This window comes from Furipterus horrens, unplaced genomic scaffold (assembly GCF_987537825.1).
Source record: "Furipterus horrens unplaced genomic scaffold, mFurHor1.1.pri manual_scaffold_6, whole genome shotgun sequence".
Taxonomy (NCBI): domain Eukaryota; kingdom Metazoa; phylum Chordata; class Mammalia; order Chiroptera; family Furipteridae; genus Furipterus; species Furipterus horrens.
This window is the reverse complement of record NW_028327176.1, coordinates 96,163,020-96,184,358: the sequence shown is the minus strand read 5'-3', so window position 1 is coordinate 96,184,358 and position 21,339 is coordinate 96,163,020. Positions and strand designations below refer to the sequence as shown.

Genomic DNA, 21,339 nt, shown 5'->3' with positions numbered 1-21,339 from the left:
GTGAAATAGACTAGAATAGAAACTATCAGGCTACACGGCAAGTAGTGACAGTGTAAGCTCTTTTGTGAAATTTGTTTGTTATAAATGTGTCTGTGTATGTATGTACTGGTTTGTGATATAAAATGCATTTCTTACTGTGGGGGTGATTAAAAAAAACAAACATCTAGGCAAAGGGACAACTGAGGACATTTACATAAGAGACCGCTATGAACAGATTTGAATATCAAGAGGGTACATGTCCTGGTGGTGTGAAAGATGAGTGGACAGAGGTGAAGGCTCAGGGGACAAAATGGTAATTGTGTTTTTGTAAGGCTTCCCCACACCTTGGTGTGTAGGGCTCAATAGCAGAAACCCATGTCATACAACTCTCAATTCCTGGCACCTGGCACACAAAAGGCACACAAAATAAATGTCTGCTGACTGAATATGCTAACTAATCTTCAAGATGACTCCCAACAAGCCTCGCCTCTTGATATTCTCACGGCTGTATACTCCCTCCCACATTGTGCCAGGGTTGGTCTGTGTGACCAATGAAATTGGGCAGAAGTGATTGTCACTTGAGGTTAGTGTATAAAAAACTTCAGCTTCTATCTTAGGTGCTTTCCCTGGAACATGCATTCTGGGGGCAGGGGTGGCAGCTGCCATGTCATAAGGGCACTCCGCCTACGGAGAGACCCACATGTTGGAAAGTAGATCTCCAGCCAGTAGTCACTGAGGAACCAAAGCTTTCTGCCTGTCCTGGATCAAGGTCATCCCCCAGACCACCCTTCAGATGACTGCAGCCTCAGGGGACAGCGTGACTGTAACCCCAAGAGAGCCCCTGAGGCAGAAACACCCAGCTAAGCTGTTGCTGGGCTCCTGACCCACAGAAATGTGATATAATAAATGCTTGCTGCTTTAAGCTGCTAAATTCTGGGGGACTTTGTTATACAGTAATAGACAACTTATCCACTGAGTTATTCATGAAGTCTAGAAGAGTCGAACAGTAATAACAATACGTTAGTTATCCATTGTTTACTACCATTTTGTTTTTTCAAAGAATCTGTCCTATCACATCTTCAGCCTGACTAGGTTAAGGAAAAGCCCCTGACCAACTTAGACAAATCAGATTCTCTCTTCTGGTATTAGTTCTTGGGGAACTGGGTCAACTGTAGGGAGCAGACTAGAAGGCTGGAAAGACTTGGGGTCAAGGCCATAATTCTGGGGCACTTATGAGGGGACCCTGCAAGTGGATGGGAACAGAAAGGCCAGTGTGTCAAGGAGAAGAGACTCTCTGGGCATGGAGGGTGGGAAGAGGGGAAGACAAAGTCCCTGATGATTTTTTTTTTTTTTTTGAGACAGCTGCCATGCCATACATGGAGGTTATGGGGTGAGGCTGGATGATGGAATTACATTTATCAGAAGGGGAGCAGGATGCAGTGCAGAGAAGGGGGGAAGGAACCCTGGGTCTAGGGACTTTTGGAGTCCAGGAAAGTTTTAGAATTCTGTAATCCAGCCACTGTGAATGACCTGAATCCTGCTGAGGGAACATCAGGGACAATGTCCTGAGCAGTTCATGCTGCTGTAAGAATGCACATGCTTAGGCCCCCTTATGAGGCAAACGGAACGGTAAAATGCTCCCGTGTCTCAGATCAAGACTATCTTTTTTTCCTGAAAAAGTCACTTTGGTTTTTAAATTCTCTGGCCCTCAGAAATTCATCTGCTCCACCACTGGCGACTCCCCTGTAGTCCTCCCACACGAAGTGAGAAAAATCTAATTTTGCAATTATTTTCATATTAATGACTTTTTTTAACAAAGATCAAATCTAACATTTCATAAAGCCGACATAATATATATAGGAGCATTTAATTAAACATTCATTCATTTTTACTCTACAAGTTTCCTTTTGTGAATTTTTCAGATCCTACACATTTTCACACGCCCTGGAAAAAGCCCAAGTCCTCCTATTGAGGACTGCTGGCAGGGTATTTTAGGAGTCTGGGTGCTCCTGATTATGAGTTCTGGACAGTCTAGGGTATCCTGTCTGCATGGGCCCAAGCATATGGACTCCCATCCCACCCACCTTCCATTTGGTGTTGGAAGTGCACCCTTATGCGGCATGCTCAGTTGGGAGGAGTCTTGGTGAACACCCCTCATCCCACCCTGGGAATGACCCTCGGCCCCGGGTGTATCTGCCTGACCACGTGACCCTCCCTGGCCAAATGGTACTCATCTGCTGGGGTACCGGTGCCCCTCTGGCAGGCCCTGATGGTACTGTAAGCACCACGAGGCCTGGCAGCTATTCTAGTGTTTGGGTTGGAAGATTCTCCTTCCTTATAATTTATTCCCCATTTTACTTGCTCATCTCTGAGTGAGTTCCATTTCTTGCAACCAAAAGATCCTTGAATACACCAATATGCTGCCCACTAGCTCCTTCCAGCGCTGGCCAGTGGAGCAGTTCCTCCTGCTGTGGCAGGCCAAGTGTCTCTCCAGAAAAGAGTAACAATTCGCCAGAGACTAAGCTTTATTATTATTGCTATGCAAAAATGCTATAGATTGAGTAAAATGGCCTCAGACCATCCAACTCCTTTGGCCTTAATTCCATTTTCACCAAGTAACCCTTTGGTTATTAGTATACTTCAGGTTAAAATGTGTTCTGGCCAGCTGACCTAATCATCCCGGTGGCTGGGTAGGCTCATGGCCATTACAAATTCACAGATTGCCTTTGGAGTACAAATCATTCTTGAGTTAACCTTCATTTCATGTCCACTGTCTTTGATCAAGTCCTGTCATTGATCCAGAGCACCACTGCAACAGCTTCCTGACGGCACTCCTCCTACTCCAATCATTCTCTTAACCCCTCTTCCTAAATCACCAGTCCCTTGCCTCACTCCCTGCTCAAAACCCTTGAATGAGTCCAAGGGTCTTCCAGAATGACTGTAGGCTGCAGCCCCATCTTCCCCCGAGCCTTCTGCTCCTTCTGGCTCCACCTTTGCCACCAGATGTTACTTCAAGCTCCTCAAAAACAACCGGTGCCTTCCCAGCTCTGCTTGTGTTTTTCCCATTGCCTGGCACGCCTTTCCTCTGGGACCTCACTTGCCTGCTCACTTTTCCTCACTCCTCCTCTTGCCCCTCTTCTCTCGTCCTTTGTGCTTCCATAGAACTTCCTCCCTCCTTTGTAACTGACATACACTGCAGTTGGCTTGACTTATAGTTAGCTGTCCCCTGTCTACCCCAGGATCACGAAACTCAAGGAAATAGGACTATACTTTGTTCATTTCTATACCTCCCTTCACTCCAACGCCCATTATAGCATCTTACATTAATACATTAAACCAACATTTCTTGAGGTTTACTGTATCAAGGCACTTGGCTGGTGTTGGAGGTAGAAGGCACTCAACAAACAGCCATTGAATCAATTACAGTCAGTTGGGGTGGCACAGACAAGCTTCCCGTGGACAGAATGGTTCAGGTGAGGTGCCCACCTGGCCTGCGCATATATAGAGCTCAGAGAGCAGTTATACTCCTGGTGATATGCAGGATACAGCAATGAATGAATGAATCTCAGCCTAACTTTCTTTTTAAATAAAAAGTGAGGCACAATTTCTCATATCCTGATAAACTAACATGCCTCTCCCCTTTTCTTCTCTTTCCCAGGCTTCCTACAATTGCAATTATGACTCACAGGCATTTCACAGAATGCTAACTTTAGGTCAACAACTACTGGAGAATGGGGGTGGGGTGAGCTCATCTCCTCCCCAGTTATCACTTTAAGCGTTTTAGGAGAACTACATATGAGTCAACCCACAGTGAGTTTATTATAATTCTTTCAAAAGAATCAGCATCCATGTGTGAAGGTAGAAGTAGAATTGGTCTTAATTTGTCCAATGACAATCCCTGTTCTGTCCCCAAATCTTCTTTTCCCTCCCAGACTTGTGGGAAGGCCTCAGCACTGGGCAAACCCAAGACACATAACACAGCATCCTAAAGAGCGTAACCACTCAGATATCAGAATTTTACACAGTAATTCCTAAAGCATTTATCAAGAAGTACTGGAATAAGCAAAACAAAAAATAAAACCACACACACAGGTTTTCTCCTCTTTTTAAACAAACGTGAAGAGCTCTACACACTAAGCTTTTATCTTCTAGAGGCTACAGAGGGTGGGGCGAAAGTAGGTTTATAGTTGTGAGTACCTGAAACACAGAGTTAATTCCTGTATTATTATTAATTATCGCATTATTTTCCATACAAATAACTGTAAACTTGCTTTTGCTGCACCCTGTATAATAAATGAACATGGACTCAAATCAATGCTCACCCCAGGTTCTAAAAAGGCAGCAAAGCATATACACAGACTCCTGACAGCTTCTAAAGCTACCTACACAGAGCTCCAGGAATCGCCAACTTGAAGAATGCAGAATTACCTGCAGCAACTTTGGCTTTTTGGGGAATCACACCTTTGTGAGGGGTCTATCCTTCTCAGCATATCCTCACATCACAAGTTTGACTGCAGCTTCACCCTTCATTTCATTGCAATTTTTTAAAGTATATTTTAGTGATTATGATGTTACAGTTGTCTCAATTTTTTTCCTTTTCCCCCTTCCACCCTGTACCTCCCTTCCCTCCAGCAATCCCCTCCTCCCTTAGTTCATGTCCATGGTGGTACATGAAAGTTCTTTGGCTTCACCCTTTCCTATCCTATTCTTAACTTCCCCCTGTCTATTTTGTAGCAACCAATTATGCTTCTTAATCCCTGCACCATTTCCCCATTTCTCCCCCATCCCCCTACCAGCTGATAACCTTCCAAATGATTCCCATACCTATGATTCTGTTCCCATTCTGGTTTGCTTAGCTGTATTTTGTTTTTATTTTTTAGATTCAGTTGTTGATATTTGTGAGTTTGTTGTCATTTTAATGTTCATAGTTTTTATCTTTTTCTTAAAGAAGTCCCTTTAATATTTCATGTAATAAGAGCTTGGTGATGATGAATTCCTTTAGCTTTACCTTGTCTGGGAAGCCCTTCATCTGCTCTTATATTCTAAATGATAGCTTTGCTGGATAGAGTAATCTTGGTTGTAGGTCCTTGCTTTTCATCACTTTGAATACTTCTTGCTAGCCCCTCCTTGCCTGAAAAGTTTCTTTTCTTATGAGAACTCCTTTGTAGCTAACTTTCTGCTTTTCTCTTGCTGATTTTAACATTTCTCTTTATCTTTAACCTTTGGCATTTTAATTATGATGTGTCTTGGTGTGGCCCTCTTTGGGTCCAACTTGTTTGGAACTCTGTGCTTCCTGGACTTGTATGTATATTTCCTTCGCCAAATTAGTGAAGTTTTCTTTCATTACTTTTTCAAGTAAGTTTGTATTCTAGTTTCCTCTTTCTGTTCTGGTTGAATGTTTATTTCTTCCTTATGTCCCAAATCATTGATTTGAACCCCGGCTTCCTTCCCTTCACTGTTGGTTCTCTGTATATTTTTCTTTATTTCACTTTGTGTAAACTTAAATTCTTCCTTTAATTTTTTGCCGTACTCTGTGAGTCTCTGAACATCCTTATCACCAGTGTTTTGAACTCTGCATGTGATAGGTTGGCTATCTCCATTTCATTTAGGACTTTTTCTGAGATTTTATTTCATTTGGGCCATGTTTCCTTGTCTTCTCAATTTGACAGCCTCCTTGTGTTTGTTTCCGTGCATTAGGTAGAGCTAATTTTAGTCCCTGTCTTAGTAGCATGGCCTATGTAGCAAAGGCACCCGTAAATTGTGTGGGGCAGAGCCTTAGGTAACTGCCAGGGCGAGGCAAGCCACTTGAACGATTTTTGTCTCTCTTTGTGGTAGGGGGCTCAAAGAGGGGACAATGTTATTGCCTGGCTTCTGGGGATTTTCCCAGCACTTTCCCTGTTTCCAGTCAATTTACCCAGTTCCCGATTGGTGCCCATCCAGCTGCTGCACTGGGGTTTGCATATGTTTCAAGACTATGCAGGCCCTTTAAGCCACAAAAATCCAGCAGTTTCTTCTGCTGCCCCAACCCCCACTGGTGTTTACAGTTAGAGGTAATGAGGGTTTATCTTCCCAGTGCTGGAACCCTGGGCTGTGCGGGGTGGCCTGGGGCTGGGATCACTCACTCCCAGGGTATTCCTCCCAATTTTTATCCACTGCACATGAATGTGGGACCATCCATTCCACTGCTGCTTGTCTGAGTCACACTGCCTCTCCACCTCATCTCCGCTTCTCCTACCCATCTGGATGAATGTGGCTTCTTTAAATCCTTGGTTCTTGGATTTCCATAGAGCTCGATTTTCTGATGGTTCTGGTTGGTATTTGTTTTCAAGATCTGGTTGTAATTCTTTCTTCCTATAGTTTCATGAGAAGGCGAAGAATGTCTATCTATGCCTCCATCTTGACTGGAAATCTCATTTCACGGTAATTAATTCTTCAGACGGAAAGAAGCTTTTTATTACTATAAGGAAGTTTGCTCTTAAGACAAAGAATAGGAAAATTGCATGCAATGTTCAAATGCAGATAGAGGGCAAGCGGTGTGGCTCACTTGAGCAAAATGACTGTCTTGACCCACAGGCCTCACCTCCTAGAATGTACTCAGATTTGTGTCTCAGCAAATTTCAAAGTTCTACATCTCATGGGCCACTGGATTCATCCTGGAGAGCAGAACTCACAACTATTAGAGCCACCAATCCTTATACTGTAGCCCCTGCAACTCGATCACATCCCAAACTGTATGTGCCACTGTATGTCATAATGACACAAAAGACATCCTTTTATCCATGTCAGTGAATATTTCTGAGAACCACACTGTGCAAGGCATTGCTCATAAAACCATTTTTCCAAACATATTTGACCATCACCTATAAAAAGAAATACATTTTATCTCACAAGTCATGTACGTGTATATTTAAAATACATACATGTAGCCCTGGCTGGTGTGACTTAGTGGATTGAGCACCAGCCTGCGAATTGAAAGGTCACCGGTTTGATTCTTAGTCAGGGCACATGCCTGGGTTGCAGGCTGGGTCCCCAGTTGGGGATGTGAAACCAATCGATGTGTCTCTCACACACTGATGTTTCTCTTCCTCTCTTTCTCCCTCCTTTGCCCTCTCTCTAAAAATAAATAAATAAAATCTTTAAGAAAATAATATACATATAATATAAACCTAGTTATACCACACAATGTACTCTGACACCTTCTATTCTATGTTATTTCTTTGATCATTTTTTATGTTTTTTTCTTTTATCATTTTTTAAAAAGATTGTATTTATTTATTTGAGAAAGGGAAAGGAAGGAAGAGCCGGAGAGAAACATTGATGTGTGAGAGAAACATTGATCGGTTGCCTCTCACATGCTGCCAGATGGGGGCCTGGCCTGCAATCCAGGCATGTGCCCTGACCATGAATTGAACCAGCGACTCTTAAATTTGTGGTAAAACACCCAACCCACTGAGAGACACCAGTCAGGGCATCTTTTATCGTTTTTTTAAATGCAGATTGTCATCTACTAAATGGACTTCATAACCTTATTGGGTTGGAACCTGTGGTTTATAGTATTTCATGGAAAAATGGCATCTCATAGCAAATAATAAAATTGTACCTAAAAAAGAAACATTAAAACTAGGCAGAAGAGTTGAAAAGGGATAATTTATTTCTTCTTATTTAACTTTCAACTGCCAGGATGTTTTAGAAGCATTGATCTCAATGAATGAGCATTTCTACAAAGCTTTTAAAAGCTCACAAGACCTGTGCATCATTATTCCCCTTACACTGAGGAATAAAGAAAATAAGGCAGAGAGGATCTGTATTAAAAACATCTGTTTGGGAATTTAAATTTGGCTGTGTCTTTTAAAGAATCTTAAAATTGCTGTTGCTTCAAACGGTCGCCCTCCTGGCAAGGTTACCCGGAAGATTAAATGAGATAACATAAGGGAGGAGCCTGGCAGCTCCTGCTTTCATCAGGTTCTTGGATAATCTTTTCCTGGACCTGTCTGATCTCTGTGTGACCTGAGGGCTCAATCACTCACTGAAAACCTGCCCTACTGGGCAACGGAGAATGGAGGGTCCCCTCAAGGAGTTTACTGGCTAAATACCATTACAAACTAGGATTCTAGAGTGCCTGGGCTAGGATTTCATTTATTCCTTCAACAGATAATTACTGTGAGCCTTCTATGTTGGGCATGATTCCATATTCTGGAATGATGGGGTATAAAAATAGCAGACATAACCAGAGCCCTCATAGAGTCTACAGTCAACTAAGAGTTTCACATTCGTGAATATACTGCACATACCATTAATATTATATAACATATGACTGTTTTTATACTCCCTTATCTGTAATGTGGGGCAAGATTAGATTAGTGGTTCCCAAAACTGAAGATTTCACAGATAGAAAGGCTTTCGTAGCCCTAGCTGGTGTGACTCAGTGGACTGAGTGCCAGCCTGTGAACTGAAAGGTCGCTGGTTCAATTCGAGGTTAGGGCACATGCCTGGGTTGCAGGCTGGGTCCCCATCTGGGGATATGCAAGAGGCAATGGATCAATGTATCTCTCTCACATTGATGTTTCTCTGTTTCTCCCTCCCTTCCCCTCTCTCAAAAAATTAATAAAATCTTTTTTTTAAGGCTTTCATAAAAGAGAAATTTTAAAAGGAAAGTAAAGGGAAATAATCTTACGATACAGTTCTTGAATGAATCAAGTGGCATAAAAAAGTCACTACACATCCTTATTTTTCCCTTTTAGTATAATCCAGTTTTTGCCCTGGTATTAAAGGATCCCTCGAAGGCTTGCCCAGCTCAGTCTTTCTAGGATTCTTTGTTTTTGCTTGTTTGTTTTTCAGCACTATTAATATGCCAGTTCTGCCCAATTATCCCCCATAACTACAGAAAGGCCAGAGACCTGTTCATAGAAGAATCATTAAAGGGCTCTTTCTGAGAAGATCAGGATGCACACAGCAAATTCTGGCTCTACCACTCACTTGAGGGCTGGGTAGTACATGGGGATGAAGATCCAGTGACAGGAAGGCAGAAAGAAACCTGGCGATTGTTGAGGGTCTACTACAGGTCTGGCCCAGTACTTGGTACTTTTCCACACATTACTTGATTTAACATCACAACAGTCCTGGGAGAAATACATATATTTTTCATTCCCACTTTACCATTGTTGGAAACTAAGCTCAGAGGGTCAAGTATCATGCCCAATGTCACAGAGCCAGTAATTAGAATTTAAACTCAGATCTGTCCACGGATTATCACTACCACAGCTCACGAACAGGAAGAAATGTAAAAGAAAAAAGAGGTGCAGAACAGTTTTAAGACATCCATGTGCCTTTGACATGAAAGGAATTTGAAACTACATTCAACAGACAATTTAGATGGCTGATGAAATCGCTCTCTGCCGGAGAGTCAACAGCTTAGGCATCTCTTTTAACTTGGACTCTTTCCTGATCATCACAGCAGATACCCTCTTTCTGTCCCTGGACTCCTTCTGTCCCTTACTCTATAAATGACAGCAGGCCCCCTGATTCACTTCTACTCACAGTCCTAGGAGAGATCTTGCTTCTGGCCCAAATCTTCATTCCACTAACACATCTATTTCACAAGCATTTATTACGCACTTCCTGTATACCGGGCACTGTGCCAAACATACAGTGTGGAATAAAAAACTTGGAGGAGCCCAAGTTGCAGAATAGATATCTGAAAATGTATACTGTCATCAAAAGCTGATAAACACTCACCCAGAACTAACAGAGGGAAGAATCCAGATAGGCTTCCCAGAAGAGAAGATAATGTAAAACAGGTCTTGTAGGAGGCAAGACCTGTTCTTTATCTACTCTTCAAGTAGATAAAGAACAGGATCACAGGCAGGAAAAAAGGGAGCAAGCAGTAGGTCCCAAAAGGTCCCACCAGCCTCTCTCCAAACCTGCTCCTCCTGACTGTCTCAAGCGTCAACATCAGCTCCTCAAGCCAGACATTCCATAATTTTTTGCCTTACTGTATCCCTTACTTCTGATTAATCACTGACTCCTGTCCAGTCTCCTTCTAAATCTCAGACAGTTCCCCTTCCTTTTCTACCTTCACTCCCATCACTGTGGCCAGTCAATACTTCTTCTCCTTGGCTCCTGCAATAGCCTCCAAACTGACACATTTACTTTTAAATCCATTTGAATCCATTCCACACAGAGCATCCAGACTAATCCTTTGTTAAAGGCAAAAGAAGGGGAGGGGAATGATCTGATCCTGTCATTATTCTGCTTAAATCCTTCAGTAGCTCCCAATGCCTTCAAGATTAAACCAAAACTTCCTTAAAGGATTTATGAAACCCTTTGTTGTCTGGCCTCTGCCCACCTCTCTAACCTCATCTCTGACCTCCACTTCCAGCTTCAATGTGCTTCAGTTCCTCTAACATGGTGGCTTACCACCCTGGTTGCCCACTAGAACCACCTGGGGAGCATTAACAAATCCAATGCCTAGGCCCCACTTCCAGAGGTTCTGACGGTATTACCGGGGGAAGGCCTGGCCATCAGGGTGCCACAAAGCCCCCACAGGATACTAATGTGAAGCCAGATTTGGGGACATTGCTCTGGTCTAACACACCTTTGCTGCATATGCTTTGTCTCTCTTGCTTCCTGGCCATGAATCAAGAGACTTTTTGTCTGTCTGTTTGCTGCTGTATTTCCAGCACCTAGAACAGTGCCTGGAACATAGTTGGTGCTCCATGAATATTTGCAGAAATAAATGAAAGAACGAGAGACTCTGCTTTCTCCCTTTCCTGTGTTCAATCTCAGTCATTCTTTAGGATCCAGCTTAGATTTTCTAAAAGACACCCTGACTACCAGCCCTGATGCCCCCGGTCAGAGTTAGGTAACCTTTGGTGATCTCAGCACCTAAGACCCCTCCTAATATAGCACACATCACACCACCCTGTATCCCTCTTAGCCTGTAAGCTCTGAGGGAGCCCTGTCTGTGTGGCCATGAATACGCCGCCACCACCTGGCAAGGCGCCTCGCACTGTCGGTGCTGATTGAATGTGTGCAGCCTGAACAGACAGGAGTGAGCGAGCACAGTGTGTAGGTGTAACGGCAGAGGATGGTACGGCTGGAGTAAAAGCGACAGTGAGAGATGGGACTGGAGAGGCACACAGGGTACACAGGTTGTGAAGGGCTTGGCATCCACACCAAGAAGCTGGAACAGTGTTAGACAGTAGGGAGTCAGCAGAAGTTTTGAGTAAAGTGATACAGTCAGCTTGAACTTTTGGGCAATAAGTGGCTGAGGAATGCGGGGCTGGGGGAATTCAGAGAAACACAAAGGCAGGGGACCAGGTGGGTGTGTGGAGGAGAAGGTGAGGAGGGGGTCGAGACATGAAGAGAGCAGCCAGACCTGAGAGACAGACAGAGATAACAGCACTTGCAGCCCACGTGGACCAGTGAAGGAGAAGGAGGCACTATGGATGCCTGGAGGGCTAGGGCTGTGGGATCAGGAGCATGATCAAGTGTGGCATCATGATGGGACAGGTGGAGTTAAAAGCTGGGGCTCAGTAACCAGACTACCTCCATTCAATTCTTACCTCTACCACTTACTAGCTCTCAGTCCTAAGGAAGTCACCTTCACCTCTTCAGTTCATCTGACAGTGGGGACAGTAGCACCTACATCCCAGGGGTGTTGTGAAGACTGAATGAGGTAATACATGTAAATACTCAGCCATTGCCTGGCACATAGCAAATGCCATAAAGGAGTTAGAAAACTACGGGATACACAGCATGGTGGATTATACGCAAAGAGGACTGCCAGCAATTCCTTCCATCCGTTTCAGAGGTGGAGTCCGTTTCTCCACCTCTTGAATCCGGGCTGGCTTTGTGATGTGCTTTGACTAGCGGGGACAGTGTATCAATTCTAGCCAAAGCCTTAAGAGGCCTGGAGGCATCTGCTTTTGCCCCTCATCCCTAGCCCAGAAGCCAGCCATCATGTGAAGAAGCTTGAGCTTGGCTACCGAGCGCTAAGAGACCAAGCGCGAGAGAGGGCCACAGTGAGAGGTAATGAGGGGTTCCAGCTGACAGCCAGCACCAAGGCCCCAGACATGTGAGTGTGGCTGTCTTGGGGGCTACCACCTCAGCTGAGCCCACAGAATTCTGAGATATAATAAATTATTGCTGTTTTAAGCTGGTAAGTGTGAGCTGGTTTGTTACACAGCAATAAATAACTGAAACTTACGTACAGAAGAAAAAGGACATCACTGGAGCAATAAGGACTTCATTTCAAGCCATCTTAAATATTAGGTATTTGGGATAGTAGATAATTACATGGATAGTACACAGTTATGTGGAAATGTCTAGATAATTACATGGAAATACCTAGAAAGGTGTTGGAAGTTTAGGTCTGGGCTCAGAGAGGGAGGTGGAGGGAGGAGATAAGAGATTCATGAGTCAATCAGCATATGGTCAGGACTTGGTGCCCTGGGAGAAGGTAAGCTTGTCAAAGGAGGTGAGGAACAAGGAAAGAGGTACTGGGATGGAATTCAGGCCTCCTGGATATTTAAGGGGTGGATCGAGAGAGAATTTGGTAAAGGAGGCAAGAAGCAATGATCAAGGATGGACCGAGAACTAAGAACCAGGGAGCTGTGCTTGGAGAAGGGAGACTTGAGAGCTTACAGCTCCAAAGGGCAATGGATTGGAGAGTTAGGAGGGAACAGGGATGGCAGGGCAATTTCCGTTTCAAATAAAGCGGCAGAGGGGAAGTCAGATGATAAAGGGCTAAGGAGGGAATGATAATTGAGAAACGACACAGCAAATGTAGATTACTGTTTTTAAGTCTGTTGTTACAATGGAACTCATAGAAAGAATAGATTAGTGGTTGCTGGGGGTGGGGGTGGGGGGGAATGGTGAAGGCAGCCAAAGTGTACACCCTTCCATCATCAGATGAATAAATTTGGGGGATGAAATTTACAGCATGATGATTATACTTAATAATAGTGTATTGTACACTTGAAAGTTGCTAAGAATATCTATTAAAGAAGGTAACCAACCATGTGAGGTGATGAGTGTGCTAACTTATCATGGTAATCATTTCACAATATATACATATAAAAAATCATGTTGTACAACTTAAACTCACACAATGTCATATATCAATTATACCTCAATAAAGCTGAGGGGAAAATAAACCTAATTACCACCACCCCCCCAATTCAAAAACATAGAATAAAATTAAAAGTCAGTTGTTAAGAGAAGGAAGAAACTTAGAGCATTCACTTGGGGGATGTTAGGACAAAAGGAAAATTATTTTAAGTTGAGGGAACTTGCTTGCTAAGAGGAGAGGCCTGATAAAATACCAAGGACAGAGATTAAATTTCCTGGAGAAAGCAGATGACTGGTGGCTGGAGGTCCTAGGAAATAGGGGGAAGGACAGGGAACACAGGCTTTGGGTGAGAAGAGAGAGACAAAGAGGCGGGACCTCACAGACAAGGTAAGATGTAAGTGAGACGAAGGCAAGGTAAGGTAAGGCTCCCATCTGGTGGCCTTTTTTCTCTGTGAAGAGTAGGGAAGGCAGTGCTGAGGGGCTATAGGAGTCAAGACTCCAGACTTGTAGGAGGATTTCCTGCTTCTGAGGATCGGACTCTCAATACCAGCCGCTGACCTGCCCCAAATTCCATCTCCTGCCCCTGAGCTGGTCCCCAGCCTAGACTGCTCGCCCCCCCGCGGCAAGTTTTCATTCACTCCTTCATTCTCCAAGTATTTCTTGAACACCCATACCACCGAGCCCCATTTATCTGGGCAACATACTCTCCTTCTTCCCACAGGGCTTTCAAACTTCCCCATACTTTTCTGATACCCCTAATCCTTTCTTCTCACACCCAGTAAAGGACCTCACTGCCTACTTTATTAAGAACATAGAAATCACGAGATTCATCTGCCAGTTACCAAACACAAATTTACCCAAGGCTGCACCCTCTCCTGCTGATACAGCATTTTAAAACTGCAGTTTAATTTAGGGGGTCTTGATCAGCATTTTTCAATGCAATAAATAGAATAGAAAATAGTATCTATTACACAGAGTAATTTATTGTGTCTTAAAGCTTCTGTTTCAATTATGATGCATCTGTTACTATGGGTTGAGGCAAAAAAGATTGTATATGTTGGAAAACTTTCCTGATAAAAAGTTAAAACACTGCAATAGAGAAGCTGTTCCTCCTCCTACCTACAGCTAATCCTTGTTTTGGGTCCCCCCCTGCCCATCCTTTTCAGGATCCTTATATTCTTGACTTTAAGTCTTCTCTTTCTGTAAAAATCAAAAACACCTCACTGGCCTCCCCGCACCCCAAGTTCTCTCCCTTTCCCTTCGCAAACTTCTCCAAAGAGTTATATGTTTGTCCTGGCAGGTGTGGCTCCGTAGGTTGGAGCATCCATCCTCCCATAAAACTGAAATGTTATGGGTTCAATTCCTGGTCAGGGCACATGCTTAGGCTGTGGAGTCCCCGGTTGGGGTGCATGCAGGAAGCAACTGAAGATTTTACTCTCTCTCTCTCCCTCCTTTCCCCTGTCTCTAAAAACAAACATACAAACAAGTAAAAATAAAAAATCAGTAAAATATTTTTAAAATATCTTATTTTTAAAAAGTTATGTTTGTCATCAGCTCCATTACCCCACTCCCACCCCCAACCCTCCTGAGCAGTCTGCCTCCTGCCCAGTGCACACTCCTCTGACACAGCTCTCCATCGAGTCCCAGTGACCCCAGCAGCCCATACATCTGAAAGACACTTTTCAGTGTTCACTCACTTCTTATTTCCTTCTCATCCTTTCAGCCCCTTGAGGAAGTTTTCAGTCACCTCCCTAACAAGGTCAAACCACCCATTAGTGGTATTCTCTGTTCTTCTTTCCATTGTAACAGTTGTCAGTTGTCATTGTTAAAAACTTCACATGTTTGAGCGATTATTTGCCTAGATTAGGCCTTCTCTAGGATAGAGACTACGTCCGTCTTTACTCACCTTGGCAGCTGGAGGGACTGACTCCCTGGCTTAGTGTTGGACACAGTAAGTTCTTAATAATCTGATTTAGATAAGTAACACGATTCTCTGTGCTAGGCTTTAAGTGTACAATGATGAAAAAAGTTCCAGAAAGTGAAGGGTGTAGGAGAGGAGGAGAGCCAGGGGCAAAGGTGAAAGAAGAGGCTGCTTCTGTCCTGCTTTCCAGACCAATGTGGAGCCTTTTCAAGAACAGCATATAAGCCCATAGCTGTCATCTGTCACTGTCTTTGTGTCAGAAAAGTCAGTGACCAAGGTAGGAATATAGAGCTCTTTAACGAATGCTTTATATCCACTATAGGTGACACCTCCTTCTGGCATCGAGCAACTAGAATACAGGGCCTGGATCTGTTTTATTTTGCCTAAGTGTAGCTGCCATCTTTCACAACACTGGTTCCTGACAAACTCCACACAACAGCAAGAGACCTTATTCTTTGCGGTATAGCCATACCCAAAGCCCGTTTTATTGTGCTTAAATGCTTGCACTACTTAGTCATTGATTTCCTGTGGCATTATCAATACATAAACATTCACTTTATGACATTAAAAGATCAAATATATATGACAAGTATTTAAAATCTAACAAGCACCGTATGAAGATGCAACCAGTAAAATCCAGACTGTTGGAAACTGCTGAACAAATGACCAAGTCTTTCTCTGAACAAAATAGAGGTGGGGGGCGGACTTAAAAGTGATTTAAGGGACATATTAACTAGACGATTGTATGGAACTCATTAGAGTCTTTATCAAATAAAATAAATTATAGAATAAGCAAAGAAATGTGAATATGGACTGGAACTCTGATGATATTTTTGGAGTGTGGTAACAGTTGATAGTATTGTGGTTATATCCTTAAAAGGCAGTTCTAATCTTTTTGAGATACATATTGAAATATTTATAGATTGTAAAATATGAAATAACACAATGTCTCGGATTTGCTATAAAATAATCAGAGTGAAGTGGGATGGGGAAGAGGCTAGGGTTTTAGAAGACAGAAGACTGTCAGCTGTTAATGGCTGAAACTGGGTGATGGGTACACCTGACATACTTCTCTTCACTTTGCTATGTTTGAAATTTTCAAAAAGATAAAAAGCAAATATACCTAATAGAACCCCAAAGTATCTAAAGTTTTGTTAAGTAATTTTAAAAGTTTATAATATCTTATAATTCTTTCACTTTTTAAGATGTCTAAAAGAGAGCAGTACTTTGATCCACAAGCCTTTTAAGGTTATCTCTCAAAGTAGGATCCAGAATTCATGCTGCTTGCCTTTTGTCATATTTCTGCCATAGCACATCACCTCTTCTTAGCTCTGAGGGGCTGGGATCTATTTCAAGGATACACACTGAACTGACTGCCCTCAAATGTCAGAAAGAAGGTACAAGTACAGTCTGGCAATGCCAGAGGTTTTGCAGCCTTTCTACTGCTTTCAAACTCAGAAATGTAGCTTTAAATCCATGTCTTAACCTAGCAGTTGTGCTGGTGGCTGTAAAAAAACTGTCAAGCCAATGCTTCTTGATGACCACACCACTGACCCTTGCCCATTCCCACTGAGGGTTCACATCAGTCTTTGAAACTGCCTCTAACACACTGGGTCAACTGGGTGACCTGTTCATTTTTGTCCTTGACTGCTTCTTTCTCGTTAAAGCTTGAACTAGCCAATTTAAAAATATTCAGAAACTTCTGAAGTCTTCTGGACTCTATGCCAAAATCTGTCGTGAGGCAGAAATGAAATTCCTGAAAGAGTTTAATGACATTCAATTGCTTTCTGATACAGACAACATGAATGACCACTTATCGATTCACCATGACTAATACAGAAACGTTGCCTGAACACAGCTGTAACTCCCAAGTCCAATAAACCCTGTTTGGCAAGAAACTTTCTTAGTTTTTGTGAGACAGATTAAATTGCTAAAAAACTTAAGAAAGGTAGGTCAGGTTTTTTCCCTGCCCTAGCAAAGTACATCTCTAAATTTTCCTTGGTTAAATCAACTCTTCATAAAATAAAGTAGTTATTGCATTCTTACGTATGACTTAGACAACACAACCAGCTGTATTTCATTCATCAGCCTTAGAACCATACCGCACAAAACCCAAAAAACCTCATCTACTTGCCCATGAAACAAAGCTAACGAAAAGAATAGTATATACCAGCGTAAGCACAGGGATTTTCCAGCACCCCCATTTCCATCTGGCGCACGTGCAAAAAGACACCTCCCAACCCTGAGCAGAATTTGCCAACGGGTGACCTGTGCTTTCAGTGGAGAAATACAGGTATCTATGTGTTTTGTTTTTGTTTTAAATGGAAAGGAAAAGAGGAAAGTGGGGCGCGAAGAATTGGATGTAAGTCTTAATTAATTCTTTCCTTTTCTCCCACCTTTCTCTGCCTGAAAATGCAGGCATATCGGTGAAATGTCAAGTGACAGTTCCGTGGGCAGTTAAATACCAATTAAATACGACGAAGGCCGGGAAATGTGAGTGTGTGTACAGGGGTGGGAGGTGGGTAATAAGGGTGAAGCCCTAGATGGGAACGTTTGGCCGGATCAAAGAGGCCCCTGCGCTCTGCCAGGGTGCACTGAGCACGCAAGGTCGCAGCGCGCTCGCAGCTCGCCGCGTCCTGGTTCTCGGCGGGCCCGCTGCCCTAGGTTTTGCTACTGACTGCGCCGTCTCGGCTGCCCACTCATTCCTCGGGCTGGTCCCGACTGTAGGCTCATTCACTTCCGGTGACAAATCCCTCCCACCACCTCTAGAATAATGCAACATTTTCCCCGTCGCCTTCTTAAAGTCGGAAAGCCCCAGAGAGAGCCGCAGAGCCTGGGGCTAGGGTCTCAACACCCCGCAACCAGCAGAGCCTAGATGCGGGGGTAGTGACAGCGAAGATGGCGAGGGCGTGGGAGGAAGAGGAAGGGGGTGTGGAATCTCACCCCCCCGGCCTCCACCCCCACCGAATGCTGCAATTGGCAAAAAGAAAAGTAATCCGTTTTTAGGCTCCCCCAAGGCCCCTGAACCCGGCTGCAATGAGGAACCCAGTCTCTCCCATCCGGGTGCCCCTCGCCTTCTCCCGTTCTGGAGCCTAAGGCCACGCCAAACTGCAGCGGCTGCGGGGGGTGGGCGGGTAGGATAAGGGTTTTGGGGCGGCAGGAATAGGTTGGGGTAAGGGGTGATGGAAAAGAAAAGAAAAACCAGAGGCATGCAAGCTGCTCCCTAGCCAGCTGTTCCAGCTGCCGCTTCCTCCGGCGCGGGCCGGGCGGTGCAATATTCCCTCCCCCCTCCATCTTTCTTACCACTACCTGTCCCCCCACCCACCACACGCACACATTCCCCCCACCAGTAGCAGATCTCTGGCCTGTAAGGGGGTAGTAGGGAGGAGCTGGGGGGGAGGGGAAGGCCTGCGAGTTTCTAACCTTGTTCTTATAAACAAACCCACATGTGCAGCTGCCGCTGCTGCAACTCACCCCACAATCCCGGATATAAGTCCTGCCCCTTTAAGAGGAAAAAAAAAAAACTACCCCGCCTGCCTCCCACCCCACCCATCCACAAGGACCTTTGTCTCTCCACCCACTTTGTCAGTCGGCCCGCCCCATGCCCCGCCCCTCCAATGTGGCGGAACCAATGGGCAAAGAAAATAAGTCCGGCCTCTGACATCATCGTGTCCGGCCAATCAAAAGACGCGTTGGTGGGAGGCCTCAAGGAGGGCGCGCCCGGAGGAAGGAATGCAGGAGAAAGGAAGCTTGCAGTTAAGATGGAGACAGCCGGTTGCTCCGCTACCGTTGTGGGGAACGGGGATGTGGGGTCCCAACGGGAACGGAGCCTGGTGCCTGAGCGGCTTCAGAGACGAGAACAAGAGAGACTACTGGAGGTGGAAAAACGGAAGCAAAAGCGGCAGAACCAGGAGGTGGAGGAAGAGAACAGCGACTTTTTCGCTGCCGCCTTCGCTCGGGAGCGAGCAGCCGTGGAAGAGCTTCTGGAGGTCGGGGAGTCCGTGGAACGGCTAGAGGAGGCGGCCGCTCGGCTTCAGGGACTGCAGAAACTTCTCAACGACTCGGTTTTGTTCCTGGCCGCCTACGACGTGCGGCAGGGACAAGAGGTGCTGGCGCGGCTGCAGGCGGCCCTGGCCGACAGGCGCCAGCAGCTGCAGCCCAAGAAGCGATTCGCTTTCAAAACCCGGAGGAAAGATGCTGCTTCAGCCACCAAAGTAGATTCGGCTCCTGGCGCCCCGGCGGTGGAAGGCGTCCTGGCTTCCTCACCGCCCTTGAAGGAGGAGGGAGGCTTCGATTCCAGCTGGCTCTGCGGCTTCTCCAACCTGAAGTCCCAAGTGTTGGAGAAGAAAGCGGAGGAGTTGCACCAGCGAGACGTCCTTTTGACCGAACTGAGCAATTGTACGATCAGACTGTATGGCAATCCCAACACCCTACGGCTGACCAAGGCCCGGAGCTGCACGGTGCTCTGCGGCCCGGTGTCCACTTCTGTGTTTCTGGATGACTGCAGTGAGTGTGTACTGGCCGTGGCCTGCCAACAGCTCCGGGTACATACTACGAGAGACACCCGCATCTTCCTGCAGGTGACCAGCAGGGCCATCGTGGAGGACTGCAATGGGATCCAGTTCGCCCCTTACACCTGGAGCTACCCGGGGATCGACAAAGACTTCGAGAGCTCTGGTTTAGATAGGAGCAAAAATAACTGGAACGACGTTGACGATTTCAACTGGCTGGCCCGGGATGTGGCCTCGCCAAACTGGAGTATTCTTCCCGAAGAAGAGCGAATGATCCAGTGGGACTAAGTTGCTACTCTTCACTCCTACCATATTTTTTCTATGTGGGACTGATTCCAATAAATGAGACCCCAAAGTTTACTTATTGTTGTCACACACTGTATGTTTTGAGTATTTAAGACTTGAATTTGTGATTTCCATTAGATTCGCGACAGGTATAACACTTCAAATTATTTTTGCTATTTTGGTAATGTCTAGGAGCTGTTATTTGGCTATGAAAGAGTGTGGTTCTGTGTTGGTTTTTTTGATTTGTGGTATTTAAAACATTGCATGATAAAGCAGGACTTCAATAAATACTCGTTTAATAAATGAATTCAGTAAGGCTCTAGTAGGAGTCAACTAATGTGGAGTTATGGTATCAAATCTGCAAAGTACTATTAATGAGAATTTTTAAATTGAAGGTTTGACTTCCATAAGTATCTCTCAGCAAGGTGTTTTTTGGAAAGGTTCCTCTTTGGTCTTCAGCTACATATTAGCTTGCACTTCTTCAGCTACAAATTGGCTTGAACCCCTAGAGGCTCATGAGTCTTCCCAACTAAAACTAAATAATTATAAGTACCAACTTTTTGTGCATTTAAATTGTCATAGACACTGTTCTAAGTGCTTACTAAGTTCTGAAAATCTTAAGAGGTAGGTTCTGTTAGTGCTGTTTTTCAAGTGAGGAAACATAACTCTATTGCTCAAGGTCATCCATGCTGGTGAACTGGAATTTAAAACAAAGTCATCTGGCTCCAGAGCCCACTTTCTTAACCCACTACAAGATAGGGATTTTTAATAGTGTTAATTGAGTTGAAAAAGCATCTAAAATAATTTAAAAGGGCAAATTGCTTTTAAAAGAGTTCTCAGGTATAATTATGCTACGTCTCCTCATACAGAAAAATCCAGGCAAACATCTAGCTCAGTTTTTTAAAAAAAATCTGTTATAATATGTAACATGGCATTTAATGGCTGAAGAGAAGAGAGCACAGAGAAGATCTAGCTCAGCCTTAATTTTTTCACTAATTCTCTACAAATTTGGCTTTCTGCTGTATATGCTATCATTCATTATTTTTTTCTGTTATAAAAATTTTATTTTTTATTAAATGTATTGGGGTGACATTGGTTAATAGGATCATATAAGTTTCATATGTACATTTCTGTGATACAAGATCTGTAAGTTGTACTGTGTGCCCACCACCCAAAGTCAAATCAACTTCTGTCACCACCTATTGGGTTTCCTCCACCCCCTACCCGCCATCCCCAGCTTCTTCTCTCTGGTAACTACTACAGTGTTGTCTCTGTCCATGAGTTTCAGTTACTTTATTTTATTTATTTGTTTTTAGAGAGAGGGGAAAGGAGAAAGAGAGGGAGAGAAACATCACTGTGTGGTTGCCTCTCATGCACCCCCAACTGGGGACCTGGCGTGCAACCTAGACCTGGGCCCTGACTGGGAATCAAACCAGCGACCCTTGGTTTGCAGGCCGACGCTCAATCCACTGAGCCACAGCAGCCAGGGAGTTTCAGTTTTATATCTCACATGAGTGAAATACATTCTTAGCTTTTTTTGACTGACTTATTTCACTTGGCATAATATTCTC

At 44.3% G+C, this 21,339-nt stretch overlaps 1 protein-coding gene across 1 annotated transcript; it reads left to right on the top strand.

The window, feature by feature from the left end:
- Positions 1–18,674: 18,674 nt before the first annotated feature.
- On the top strand, positions 18,675–19,843 carry TBCC (tubulin folding cofactor C). Its single transcript, XM_090280448.1, has one exon. The coding sequence runs from the start codon at positions 18,734–18,736 to the stop codon at positions 19,769–19,771; it is 1,038 nt and encodes a 345-aa protein (XP_090136574.1). The 5' UTR covers positions 18,675–18,733; the 3' UTR covers positions 19,772–19,843.
- Positions 19,844–21,339: the final 1,496 nt, after the last annotated feature.